General features: G+C 36.2%; 1 protein-coding gene across 1 annotated transcript in view; it reads left to right on the top strand.

The window, feature by feature from the left end:
- The first annotated feature begins 308 nt into the window (after positions 1 to 308).
- JAK2 (Janus kinase 2) overlaps positions 309 to 13,145 on the top strand; it is a 51,689-nt gene continuing 38,852 nt past the window's right edge. The window contains exons 1-2 of the mRNA XM_010292583.1: positions 309 to 381; positions 4,445 to 4,695. Coding sequence (XP_010290885.1) covers positions 4,476 to 4,695 — 220 coding nt within the window. The 5' untranslated portion in view covers positions 309 to 381; positions 4,445 to 4,475. The remainder of the gene's footprint in view (positions 382 to 4,444; positions 4,696 to 13,145) is intronic.

The following is a 13,145-nucleotide window of genomic DNA, read 5'->3' as shown; positions in this document are numbered from 1 at the left end:
GTGAGTGCAAAAAAAAAATTGGTAATTATATTTCAAGTCAGATGTCTGTTTCAAATACCAATTTATTGCTAGAACTGAGGAGCAGTCTCAGTACCAAAAATGTGTTTTAAAAAAAAAAATATTTTCAAACTTCGTATTTAAAACCCCTTAATTTAAGAAGCTCTTGGCAAAGACAACAGGAATTTGGACAAATGGGATAGGAGTGGATCACTCAATCTGTACCTAAATACAGATCTGAATTCTTAAATAATGTTGCATTGTGTATTGTTCACAGACATTAATTTTTTTTTTATATTAACTGTGGTTTTATTGCAGATACATTATGTTCCACCACTGCTTTTGTGCCTGCTTTGTCTGACCTCCTGTGGATACCAGCAGCAAGTGGGTGACTTGTGATGTGCTTATTTAAAGGGCTTCATCACTCTCATGTTTCATACAGAGATTTCTCAAGTGATAAAAGGTAATTAACAGGCAGGGATTTATCTGTAGTGAGAGAATGTTCTGATATTTGAACCTGCAAAGTTGTATGTTTGAAGTGGTATGGCTTAAGATCCTAGCCCTGGAGGTTTCCATAGAAACCCACAACTCTCCCTCCCCCCCAAAAAACAAACAAACAAAACAAAAACAAAACCATGAACTGAAGGTGGGGGGAAGAAACTGGTAGAGCCCATAGCTCAAATTGTCTGTAAGAAGAAAAAAATGTTGTTCTGAATGGGGCTGTGAATGCTGCATATTGTCAAATCATGAGGATTTTGTGTATCCTCCACATTTTAATGATATTTCTTCTTAAGTGGTGGTTTTCAATCTCATTAATTAATTTCTTCCTGACTGACTTAAAAAGAACCATATGAATTGCAGTCCACTGTGGTTGGTAAAATTAATACTCGGGTGCATTGGAGGTACAGACAGCAACAGAGAATTGCATGTAAATATGTTGCATTGTAGAAGCTGGTGATTGTGGTTAGAGCAATATGGGGAATGATTAATCTCATCTTTTAGAAGCTCTGACTTCTAAATATTATCCAGATTAGGAACATTAAAATAATCCTTTTAGATCAAGTCTTCTGTTCATCAGTACCAGAATTGGATCTTTTGTAGTTACTAGCTTTGATCTCAAAATTAAGATGTTTATATTCGATCCAAATTTTGTTGCACATTCTTGTTCATGGATAAATGGACAGGCCATTTTTTCATTTTCACTGAGTCTTGATTATGTCAGACATCCACTTCCAGATGTATGTGGACTTGGTACATACCTCCTTTTTGGCAAACAAATACCTCTGTGGTACTTTGAGTAATTTATCTACAAAAGTCCCATTCTCGGTGTATTAAATCCTAGTATACAGCTATGGGAGTTCTTGAACATCTACATTCTTTACACAAACACAGAAATTCTCTTGAATTACAGTATGATGACAAATTTATTCTGTATACCCCAGAAAATGATACCCAAATATGTTCTGCAAACAGGTAATGTCTCCCAGTATATTTAGTCTCAAATTGCTCAACTTTTACAATGGTGAGAACAATAGGTCATATTTTAAATATTCTGGATGAATAGCAATTACAGGTTTTTTTGCCATGTTTAATATTTCTGTTGTGCTGATGCAGTGGTCTCTGGATGGAGCAAAGAAGGGAAAACTAAATGTGTCTAACTGGAGACTTATCTGCTAAAAAATACAGGTGAAAACGATTTTGTTAATGATGAGCTATTTCACACCACCGGTGAGTGGTGACCGCGTGTTTCAATTACTGCATGTGTGAAGCTCTGTCCGTGGAACTGGTTTACTTGGATGTATAGGACAAAGGCCAAGAAAATGTGCTTTATGCTTTTCAGTGAAGAAACTGGTTTTGGGATATTTCTTACTTTCACCTGTCTGTTTCATCAGCACTCCAACATAAGACAAAGTTAAAACTTGAAAATTATTTAAATTGAAGTGGTGACACAATTACACAAATAGTATCCTGGGAGATTTTTCACATTGTCTCATGGAACCTTTGAAATTAGTGCAACAAAAGGAGTGAAGTATTTACTTTGCCTTTTTTACTGCACTTTGTTGATATTTCACATTCTTAGGTATGATTAAGCAAGGTTCTCAGTTTATAGATTTTTTTTTTTTATATATAGAAACGAGGGAATGATGAGGTTTTTTGAAATGGCAAATGTGTTTGTACATACACAAACTCATGAAGGAGAGCTAGGCACAAGCATATCTGTCTAGCTCACTTTTGAAATTTGCCAGGTTTTTGGTTAGTTCTATAAAGAGTATTTCCATTCAGTGTTGGATAGAGATAATACCAAATGACCAGGAGGAAAGGATCTGTCAATTAAGGTGAAGATTTGTATTAAACAGTAATTTTTCTAAAATACTCTAATATTAACTATGGTAATTAAGGAAGGCTTCCTCTGGAGATTAAAGCTGTGAACATTTTGTATAAGCAACTGGTAGAGCACAAACATTATATCTTACATATTGTTGACAAAGGTAGTCATAAATCTTTCAAATATGATGTTTTTAGCGATGTGGTGCTTATTTTCTTCTAAGAAACGTGAATTACTTGATGGGTTAGGAGAAAGGCTTTTTTTTTTTCCCCTTAATTGGATGTTTACTTGTTACCTGTGTGTTGCCTTTGCAGCTGACAGCACAAATCGCATTTAAAGGTGTCTGGCTTCATGAATGAGGCATAGGGAATCCATATGCCCCTCTAGATCAGGGCCCAAGGAATGTAGGAGTGACACATGCGCCTAGAAACTCTGTATTTCTATGTAAAACTGTATTATTATTATGTCTGTATTACACTGGCTTTTCTTGTTGCTTAGTTTGGGAAATAAAATGATGCACTTTTCTCTTGGTGATGGTGCCTTTTTTTCTTTTTTTCTTTCCCCCAGAATTACCATCATGGTAGCATAGTTTTATGCACCTGTATGCATAATTGCATATTTTTGTCTATCACATAGCTCATGAAGTTAATGTTTTCCTCCTTTAAGGTGTTTAGCTTTTTTTTCTGCTGAAATAACTTTTGTGATCCATTTATGTAGCACACGTAGTCTTTAGCCCACATAAATGTATAGTCATACAGTCATGCCTTCCTCAGTAATTGTAGTTAGGAGCAGAAAATTTTAAAAAATCGTGTTCCAAACAGCTCTTTTATGATAAAGTAACTTGGTTCGATGTAAACAAAAGCTGTTGAAAATTACACTTTGGGAATGTAACATCTATCTGCCTATGCAAAACAATAGTCACATTTTTAAGTTAAACAGTAACATTTTAATGTTCAGTATCTTTATTAAACTGTTCAGTATCTTCGTCAATGACATACAGTGGGATTGAGTGCACCCTCAGCAAGTTTGGGGATGACACCAAGCTGAGTGGTGCAGCTGATGGGCTTGAGCAAAGGTATGCCACCCAGAGATGTCTTGAAAGGCTTGAGAAGTAGGCCCCTGTGAACCTCATGAAGTTCAACAAGGCCAAGTGCAGGGTCCTGGACCTGGGTTGGGGCAACCCCTAGTATCAATACAGGCTGGGGCATGAATAGACTTGTGTGTGTTGGTAGGTTAAAAATGAGACATGAGCTATCAATGTGCTCTTGCAGCCCAGAAAGCCAATTGTATTGTATAAAAAGAAGCATGGCCAGCAGGTCAAGGGATGTGATTCTCTTTCTCTGCTCGGCTCTTGTAAGACCCCACTCGGAGTACTGCGTTCAGCTCTGGGGTTCCCAGCACAAGAAAGACATGGACCAGTTAGAGCACATCCAGAGGAGGGCCACGAAAACAATCAAAGGGTTGGAACACCTCTCCTCTGCAGAAAGACTGAGAGAGTTGAGGTTTTTCAGCCTGGAGAAGAGAAGGCCCTGGGGAAACCTTATTGTGGCCCAAACCATTCTATGTTTCTAAAAAATCAAATTTTTCGAGCTTCCTTAGTCTCACATCAGCTAGCACTTGTTTTCTTTTAAGCATCCGCTTAAGACTAAGACTCAGCTGAAAGGTGCTATTCCTGCTCTTCTCTTCATCAGTGCCAGTTTGTGACCTAGCTAGTTGTTTTGTGTTTTAAGTTCTCAGTGCAATCTTTGCATTTAAAGTGGGAATTTCATGTGTTGCACAGATGTCATTAAGGGGATTATTTTGGCTTTCAGGTTTAACTAGCATATTTCAACTGGACAGGTGAGCACACATTGTCTAAAATCCAATGAGAGGTAATAAATCCTCTAGTTGGACTCTCAGTTGATATATTTGTTTTTCCTGTCATAGCGTCTGTTATTTTTCAGTCTACGGCTATGTAGTAAATCAAAGAGAAACTCAACTTTTAGTGAACCTTCTAAGCCATTCTGTTGTCCTCAATTGTTAATGTTTTTCCTGGATCAGAACGGTACTGTCATTAAATAGGAGTATTACAAGCAAAACCAAATACAGTTAATCACGAAGTACTCCTTGCATTTCTTTTAGGCAAATGCTCTGAACAGAACCAAAACAAACAATGGCCTGTCTTACAATGACAAATATGGAAGGTACAGCAACTTCTACTGTCCACCAGAATGGTGACATCCATGGGAATACCAGTGCACCCAAGCAGGCAGAACCATTGCTTCAAGTGTACCTTTATCATTCTCCTGGGAAGACAGGTGGAGATTACCTTCAATTTCCAGCTGGAGAATATGTTGCAGAAGAGATTTGTGCTGTTGCCTGTAAAGCCTGTGGTAAGTATATACATAACGGTTTTGATAATGAAGGAGTGAAATTCAACTTAATGCAAGAAAGTTTTTAATAATCCAGAGCTCGTCAAAATGGTGGCATTCTAACTGAAATGCTAATGTCTCTATTCTTTCAGAAGTAATTAGCACCAGGCTGCAAAACTGTTCTTGTTGGAATTGTGGTGAAATGCAGATTATAATTGGGTGACTGCCATCCTTTTTCGAAATAATTTGAGGGTATACTATCTTTTACCTGGAATTCTTCTTCCATTGAGCTGAGATATAGTTTGGATAGTTAAATCAGAGCAGGAGCTAGAAATAACTTGAATTACTTTCTGACACCACCCTGCAAAACAGACTGGTTCTGGAAGTTATGCGTATATTGTATATTGCACATGCTTAATCACTTTGCAGATGGAGACTGTTCTGTTAGATATAATGTGACTGCTTGTATGTGTGTGGTTAATGCTTTTTGTAATTGTTTAGGAAATAAAGTGAGGAAATTACAGGGTAGTATATTTGAAATAAATAAATAAAACATGTTTATATCGAAGAAAGCCTTTGAGTTGTTACATTTACCCAGAGTTTAATATGAACAGGTGCTGAGACCCACAGTAAAATAATTCAGGCATGCATTTTGTGCATTCTTTCTTTCATTGCGACAGTACATTGAATTTCTGAATTAAAAAAATTAATTCTAATAAACTTTGGGTATTAAAGTGACTGTCTTGTTCCTCATGCACATGTGCACACCCACATACATAGAGTCTCTCCCTATCTTCCTTTGGGCTGTCAGTGGTACAAGGCTGGGTTTGTCTTTTAGGTTTCCAACTGCCACATTCCAGGTGCAAATGAATTTAAAGGAAGGCTTGTAATTCCGAATCTTTCTTTTCCAATAGGTCACAAATGTGAAGCTGTTGGCTCTGACTGTACATTTTATTGTCTCCAAACATCTTACACTTTTGTGATTTTTGTCTTTTAATTGCTATTTAATTGCTATACTGTTTTTTAAATACAGTTTTAATGATTTTACTTTTGTGAGGGATCTGTTGCGTTTTTTCTGTGCTGTTGAATGTCTTGTTCTGACTCAGCTGCATGCTGTGAGTTGGCAATTTGCTTGTGTATGCTACTTTCATAAAGATTCTTCTGGGTTTAAGTCCTGTTGTTCCTTGGAGTTCTTTAGGCATGGCAGAGTCTGACTAAAGCCTGAGTTTGTAGAGTTGCTTTTCATATAACATGAGAGCTTTATGCAGATAAGCACATATAATGAGTTCAGCATAAGCACTGCCTGGGATTCATTCTGGGAGATCAAGAGGATGTAGTATGGTATTCAGAGGTTTGCAGAGTTTTATGTGTGTGAGATTCTGCTGCTTTAATGACCTTGTAGGTCTGAGTTTTGACAGGTGGACCTGGGAGTGTTCTCAAAGTTAAGGTACCTTCTTGATGGTGACTCAAATCAAGATCTTCCAGATGGCTTCCACTGTGTGGCTAAGGTTCTGTAGTATCTTTTCTCCAGTTGAATTAAAAAAAAAAAAAATTATCTCCCCACTTTAGAAAATATGCCTGTACTCATTTCTGTAATAAGGATGGATTTCTTAGCACTCATGCCGATGTCTTTTGGGCTTCTGTTTTGCCTCTGTTAGGTTTGTCAGCTTAGTTCAGACACTCAGGTACAGCATCTAAAGGTGTGTAAGGCTAGTCAGGGGGAGGGGAGAGGGAGGTTCTTCACTTTCTGAGTGTTAGTGGTATTGAATTTTTACATTAGGTGGTGGTTACTTTTTTTTAAATGGAAATAAAAATTGTTGTAGTCACTGAGGGTGTTGCTGAGGGAGTGAAATAAAGAACAATTTTACTAGATAGTGGTGGGCAGAATGCTTCTTTGTTTAACTTAGATATTCATGTACCAACTTGCCAGAATATTAAACTGATGAGCGCTTAGGTCCATCAAATTCAGTATGTTAAAAATAACAGGGTCTTTGAAAGAATATACTGCATCATCAACCATGATACCAGGTGCCTTGCTTCCTTTGCTTCCTATCTGACTAGGCTTTTTTTGTGATGGGGGAGTAAGAAGTCCTCTGAACACAAATTTTTCAGGTACTCTTCTAAAGAATCACTTAGTTAAAGCTTGTCTGTCAGAAAACCTCCCATCCTTGTTTGAATTCACTGGAATAGTAACTACCTTGGTAGTTTGATTAGGAGCTTCTACTGTTATTGCTGGTCTTTCCATTTTTTTCATCCGTTTTCTCTGGTTTGAATTTTCCTTGCTTCAGTTTTCAGATGTTTCTTGAAGTTATGTTTTTCTTCTCCTTTCCCCATGACCAACCCTAGAGAGATATTTATGTGCCATAGTAAAATTATCTTTAGGTCTTTTTGATAAAATTTGAATTGATTGACATTTTAGCTTGGATGTCATAACTGGTTTTTGTGCACTGTCTCCAGTTCCCCAGGAAAATGCACAGCCCAGGCCCTGTATGATATTCTTCTCACCCACATCACAAACATACAAAATCCAATTCCTGCTAATCCATAAATCCAATTTTTTTGGGATGTCACTTTCCCGTGACATCATCTGAAGACTTGGTATCCTATTGCTTGTTTTGTCAGACCTCACCAATACTTCTCAAGGCTTCTATTTTTCTGGGGTACTAGTTTCTGTTTTGCTGGCATGGCTAGTACCTAGCTCAAAGATATATCCTTTTATACTTGACCATCTTAAAAATAATTTTTTATGAATAGTACTCCTTATCAAGTTGTTTTTATATTTTGCTATGGTTTCAGCATTCTTCACCAGAGTTTCTAAAGTACATCAGTAGTGATTTATACTTACTTGTATAAATAAAATGTTTTATCATGTTGAGCCTTCATCCTTGTAGAGCTAAGGTAGACAAAGTCCTCTGAATAGTGGTTTCTGCCTGGCAGCTACTGTGGCAGTATTATACAGTCTTTTTCTCAAAGGAATTTGTAACTTCATTTCTTTCTAAATTGGTGGAAAAGAGTGAAATGGCTGTAGGTTTTTGTTCTCTTTCGTAAGTTATTAGTGCTTAAATCACGAGGTACCACTTATTATTTTCTGGTTTTTTTGTAGGAGGTTTTGTGGTTATATGGCAGAACATGTAGGTCTGCAAAGCCTATACAGTCACATAATGTTTATATTGGCAAGACTTTTCTTTTGGGAGTTAGCTATGAATCAGAATACTTCATGAACAAGAGAGTGGTTCAGGTAGTAAGCATGTCCGCAATGTAACAGACTTGGTGATTGTTAATGAACTTTCTCTGATGTGAGCAATTGTTAGATCCCTTGATAGCAGAGCTGGTTACATCAAAGTATGACTTTGTTATTGGTGGCAAGCAGGACTGGATCTAGGCAAACATCAGCAGTCACAGAGACATTCTTATTATGTACCTTTTACACAGTTCAAACAGTTGAAGGTTTTCCAGTCTGTGCTGACTTGACTTTAGATCTGTTGTATATGGCATGTATTGGCTATATAAACATTAGTCTGGCTATAAGTATTGTTCTGTAGTTGCATGCCAGTTTGAGCCTAAGCCTTTTCTTATTTTATTTTAAAACAGCTTTTTATTTTTTAAAAAATAACTATGAAACTTATGGTAGGTTTGTATTTTTATAGGGAAAACTGTCTAAACATGAAACAGAATATCACATTTTCTAACCAGAAATGCAAGAATAAATGAAGTATCGTGACATTAAGTTTAAATCGACTGGTCAGTAGTGTTATTCAGCTCTTTTCTGTTAACTAGTATGTTAATTGCCATGTAAAAAATTATAAATGTCACACCAAGAACAAGAGAAGTCTTTGCTCTTGTCCTAAGAGACAAAATGGTATTAGAGGAACTAACTGATGGTGGAAATGAAATATGATGGAGAAATTGTTCTAGAGGTTACAGAATCATTGTGTTAGATGTGTCTTCTGAATTCAGTATCAGAGACTTGTTTTCCCAAATCATGAGGTTAAACTCTTTCTCTGCTCTCTCAAATAATCTTAAATAGCATCTCTTAAGCTGTTTTTAATGTGTTTACAATCAGTTTATAAAACTATCAGTCAAGAGCATTTGAACACAAGTAGTAGTAATGGTTTGGGAAAGCCACCAGAGTTGATGCGAGAGTGTGATAATGCAAGATTGATATGATATTTTACAGAATATGTAAATGTGATTGTTTACAGAATAACAATTGAATAACTTGTTTAGAATTTTTGGTTTACTCAAAGTGTAAATTATGAAAAAATCTAGAAAACTGTTTTTAAAAATTAGCCAGTGTAACTGAAAATAACATGAACGGAATTTTGTTGTGATGTAGGTAAATCAGATACAGACTACTGGGAACATAGGAAGTCTTTGAATTTGAATCCTGGATATATTTATTTCTATACAGAAAGAAGGATATTTTGTGTAATATATAAATAAGCTATACCAATGATTTTGCAATAAGATACTGCCCAAGGTTTTTTTGAAGAGGTTTTATCATCAGATAAAGTAACTTAAAAAAACAAACAAAACCAAACAAAAAAATCCCAAACAACTATGGACTATACATTGTAACTTGCCAGAATAATACATTATATACAAGACCAATGTTAAATGGATAAATAATTTTATTTTGATTTTTAAACTAACAATTTGTTGATTTATTCCACTGGCTGAATAATATGCATATACATCATCTGTATTTGTAATCCAAATTGTTACTGAATTAAAGTTAACAAAGTGAAGAGATTTTTGTATTGCGCTAGGTAAATGAGTTTGTAAATCACAGTTAAAACAGTTATAAGCAAAGAATTGCTTTGATGGTAGCCAAATAAATTTGTTCCCTGTTCTTGAAAAGTGTAATAAATTAGTAGCAAAATATGCAGAGCTGTTGACTTTAAATGTAACTATAACATTTAAATAGCACACTGAAAAATTTTTGGCAAGTCAGCCAAGGACCATAGTTTTGTTTACCGTCTTGCATTTCTTCCATGGCTTGTCTCCCTGCTGCATATGAACCCTACGTTTCTGTAAGATACATCTGACTTCATCTACTTTCTGGCAGGCTTTTGTTCTAATTTTCCTCCTCCCCTTCTCTTAGGCTCATTAAACCCTGAAGTCTTAACTTTTTAATGGAACTAGAATCCCAAGAGGGAACCAGTTTGATAGTCCTGACTGGGTTGGTGAGTGACAGGCAGCCAGCAGTTAACAAAAGACTTTGAATTAGTTGGCTTCTATGTTTGGTTTTTTGTTTGGTCGTTTGTTTTGGGTTTTTTAATGTTGATTAAAAAACAACTGAAACTCCACCTAGGAACCTTTTAATTCTCACTCATCTGATTTGCAAATAGATTGGAAGTTTCATGGTATTCTCCTTGAAAACTGCTGGTGCCTCCTGGAAAGCTGTAAGATAGCAGAGAATATTTAATTAAACCAAAGTAAAAACACTGTTTCAAAACACTTAATGTGACCAAGCACTGACAGTGTCTGCACTCAATTAAACATTTTCAAGGGAGTGGCTGTGTTGTGTAATGTGATGACTGTGATTATCTGTAGTACCTCTTTGCCTGTACGGTTCAGAGGAGATTCACTCTTGGTAGCTAGAGATGTTTAAGCAGACTTATCCTTAATGTGCTGAATTTCCAGAATTCATATGGCTTAGCATTACCATTGAGTATAACTGCCCACTGGGGATTTGGGGTGAGTGGGTGTTGGTTTTTTTTCTAAGTTTCTTTTTTCTAAGCCTTCCCTGAAAATCTGCACACAACCGCCCTCCCCTCTCTTCCCTGAGGTGAGGAATGTATTAGTCAGAACTCTGGACAATTCTGTTTTGCTAAGAAAGGAAACATGTGCTTTGATTAACTATTCAGAAAACATCTTATTGACAGGATAGCGACATTGAATGTGGTGTCAGATTTCAGTAAGGCTCCAGTTTGTATGAAAGATGAGGGTAAGATTATTTTTATATATGAAAAGCCAAGAAAATAACCATCTGGTGTGTGCAAGGCTTTGTAGGTTTTGGATAGTTTACTTGACAGTTGTGTGTGAGAACTGACAAATGTTTGTGTTGTACTTTTTTATTGGAGATTTTTAAAATTGATTTTAATCATTAACTCCATGTAGCCATTTCATCTGTATATGTCTAGTGACTTATTTATATGCTTGAACTGACAATTTGAAGACACTATTGCTACTATAGACTACGTATGGCTTCCATGTTTCATAGTGGTATCATGGCTTTTTGCGATTTACAGTTTCTTGTTTCTGTTTTTTCTTTAGAGGGACATTACCAAATGAAAACATACTGTATGGGTGAAAGGGTACCCAATGCCAACAAAGGAGGAAATACAGAAAAGCTGTATTTCCTTAGCTGCTTCAGGGTAAATGAAGTGGTGTGACTTGTCTCAATGTGGAGCTCTAAAATCGTAACGAGGAAAGGAAGAAACTACTATGCAAAACATTTGGAGTTTGTTTTAGGCTTGAAGTAGAAGATTGAGGAATAAACTTTGGCTGTGTTACAGCCTTTCATGATATTACTTGACAGTCTATGTAGCATGATGAGGCTTCTATATTTAGCCTTACGTACTAAATAAAATACTTGCAAAGAGATAGTCATGTTTTTGTCTTTGCAATAGTCTAGAAAATGTATTTAATAGCTCTTGCTGGAGAAGCAAAGTGGGGAACAATTCTGCTTTATTATGTCTGAGTCACTGTCTCCTTTCCTAATTAATTACTGATTGATTTGATAGCATGGTTAGTGCAGTGCAGAAATCCAGGCAAACTTTTTTAGTACCTGCTGTGAACAGCTTTTCTGATTTTACTTGTGTTGAAAATATATTTCTCAGAAGTTTTACTGTTGTTAAAATGGCTTTATCAGAAGACTTTCATTTCCCACCCCCACACACCTCCACCCCACCTCCAGTCTTTTGATTTTCATTGTTTCTGGAGAAAACACTTAAATACTGCAGTTATCATTTGGCTGAAAAGTCCCTGCAATTAATAGTGCTGTTAAGAATTACATGAATTACATTTCTGGCCTCTCTGCTTCTGTCAGACGTTTGTGGACAATTTTAAAGACTCTAGTAAGGGGATGCTCTATTGGTATAAATCATTGAACTTTTTCAAGTGTAGCAATATTCTGGCACAATTGCATGATTCTTAATGGGGAGGAAAAAAAGGAAAAAGTGTAACTCCTTTTCTTGAAAAACACATATGATCCGTATGTCACTGAGCACTGGTAGTAGAAGTTACCATTTGGAATTGCTAAAGTATGCAAGATGGGTGAGTTCACAGTTTACTTTTCAAATATAGAAAGACAGCAAGGAGGATTTTTTAGTTTTTTGTTGTTGTTAATGTCAACATTTCTGATTTGTAGGGGGAATTCCAAAGTCATGTTCCTTGTTTAGCTAAAGTTTCACAATGGCAATGATATGATCTGGACTGAAATATGTGGGGTGCTTTTGAGAGGCGGGGTTGTCTCATGTATTTGGTGAAATACAGCAGCTTAACATTTCAATTTAAGAATATGACTTGGAAATTTTTTCTTGTTCAGTGTGCTTATGTGGGATTATTAATAGGTAGGGGAAATGTATTAATGAGACTAGGTAAATATTCAGCATTGCCTTGAATGGTGTTTAGCATCTGGCTAGAATCCAGGAATAGGCTGGTGATTCACATGTATTACACTGTAATTTATCTGAAATTATTTGGGATACAGACACCACACAGCCTTAAAACTGCTAAGTCAGTTGTTACTGCTTTGTAGACAACTGATCTGTAACATAATCTAGTTGATCCCACTTCACACATCAAATGAGAACGATACTTGGTTGCATGGGATAGATTTAAATGCCATAAAATGGAGTTAATTGGATATTTATCAAAACTCTGATGAATCGAATATGTCTTACTGCACCATAAATTTGCAACATCTAGATTTAGATGCCAGTCCTTCAGTTACTAATCCCTTCAGGGTTATTCCTTTGGGGGTTTTGTTCAGTTTTGGTTTCTCTTTACATAATGCTTTCCGTTTCTGTAGTTTCCTGTAAGTCTATGACTCCTTTTCATAGAAAATCATGTGTTAGGACCTGTAGTTCTGATACATTTTGGTAAGCTTTAGTTTAAACAAGTGTCAGATGATTAGCCTGTAGATTTCAGCAGTTTAATCTGACATTTGCACAATAGACTTCTTGCTCTTAGCCCTCTTACTGGCTCCCTACAGAGACAAACCCCATTATGTAGAATTTAAGCTAGTCGTTAGATTACTTTTTGCTCCACAAACTTAGCGGTTTTATATGTGGAGTTGATTGGGTTTTTTCTAACTGATTGTCTTACATGCACTTTAGATGTGATGAAAGAAATTTGGGTCTGCCCCCTTCAGTAGTTACCTAGATGTTGTTCAGAGCAGAAAGAAATGAATAAGGGAATTTTTTTTTTTCTCCTGGTTTCTTGTGTGAATTTCAATTATTTCA

The sequence above is a fragment of the Phaethon lepturus genome, unplaced genomic scaffold, assembly GCF_000687285.1.
Source record: "Phaethon lepturus isolate BGI_N335 unplaced genomic scaffold, ASM68728v1 scaffold9108, whole genome shotgun sequence".
Lineage (NCBI taxonomy): Eukaryota > Metazoa > Chordata > Aves > Phaethontiformes > Phaethontidae > Phaethon > Phaethon lepturus.
The sequence above is the reverse complement of the archived record's forward strand: the minus strand, read 5'-3'. Positions and strand labels throughout refer to the sequence as shown.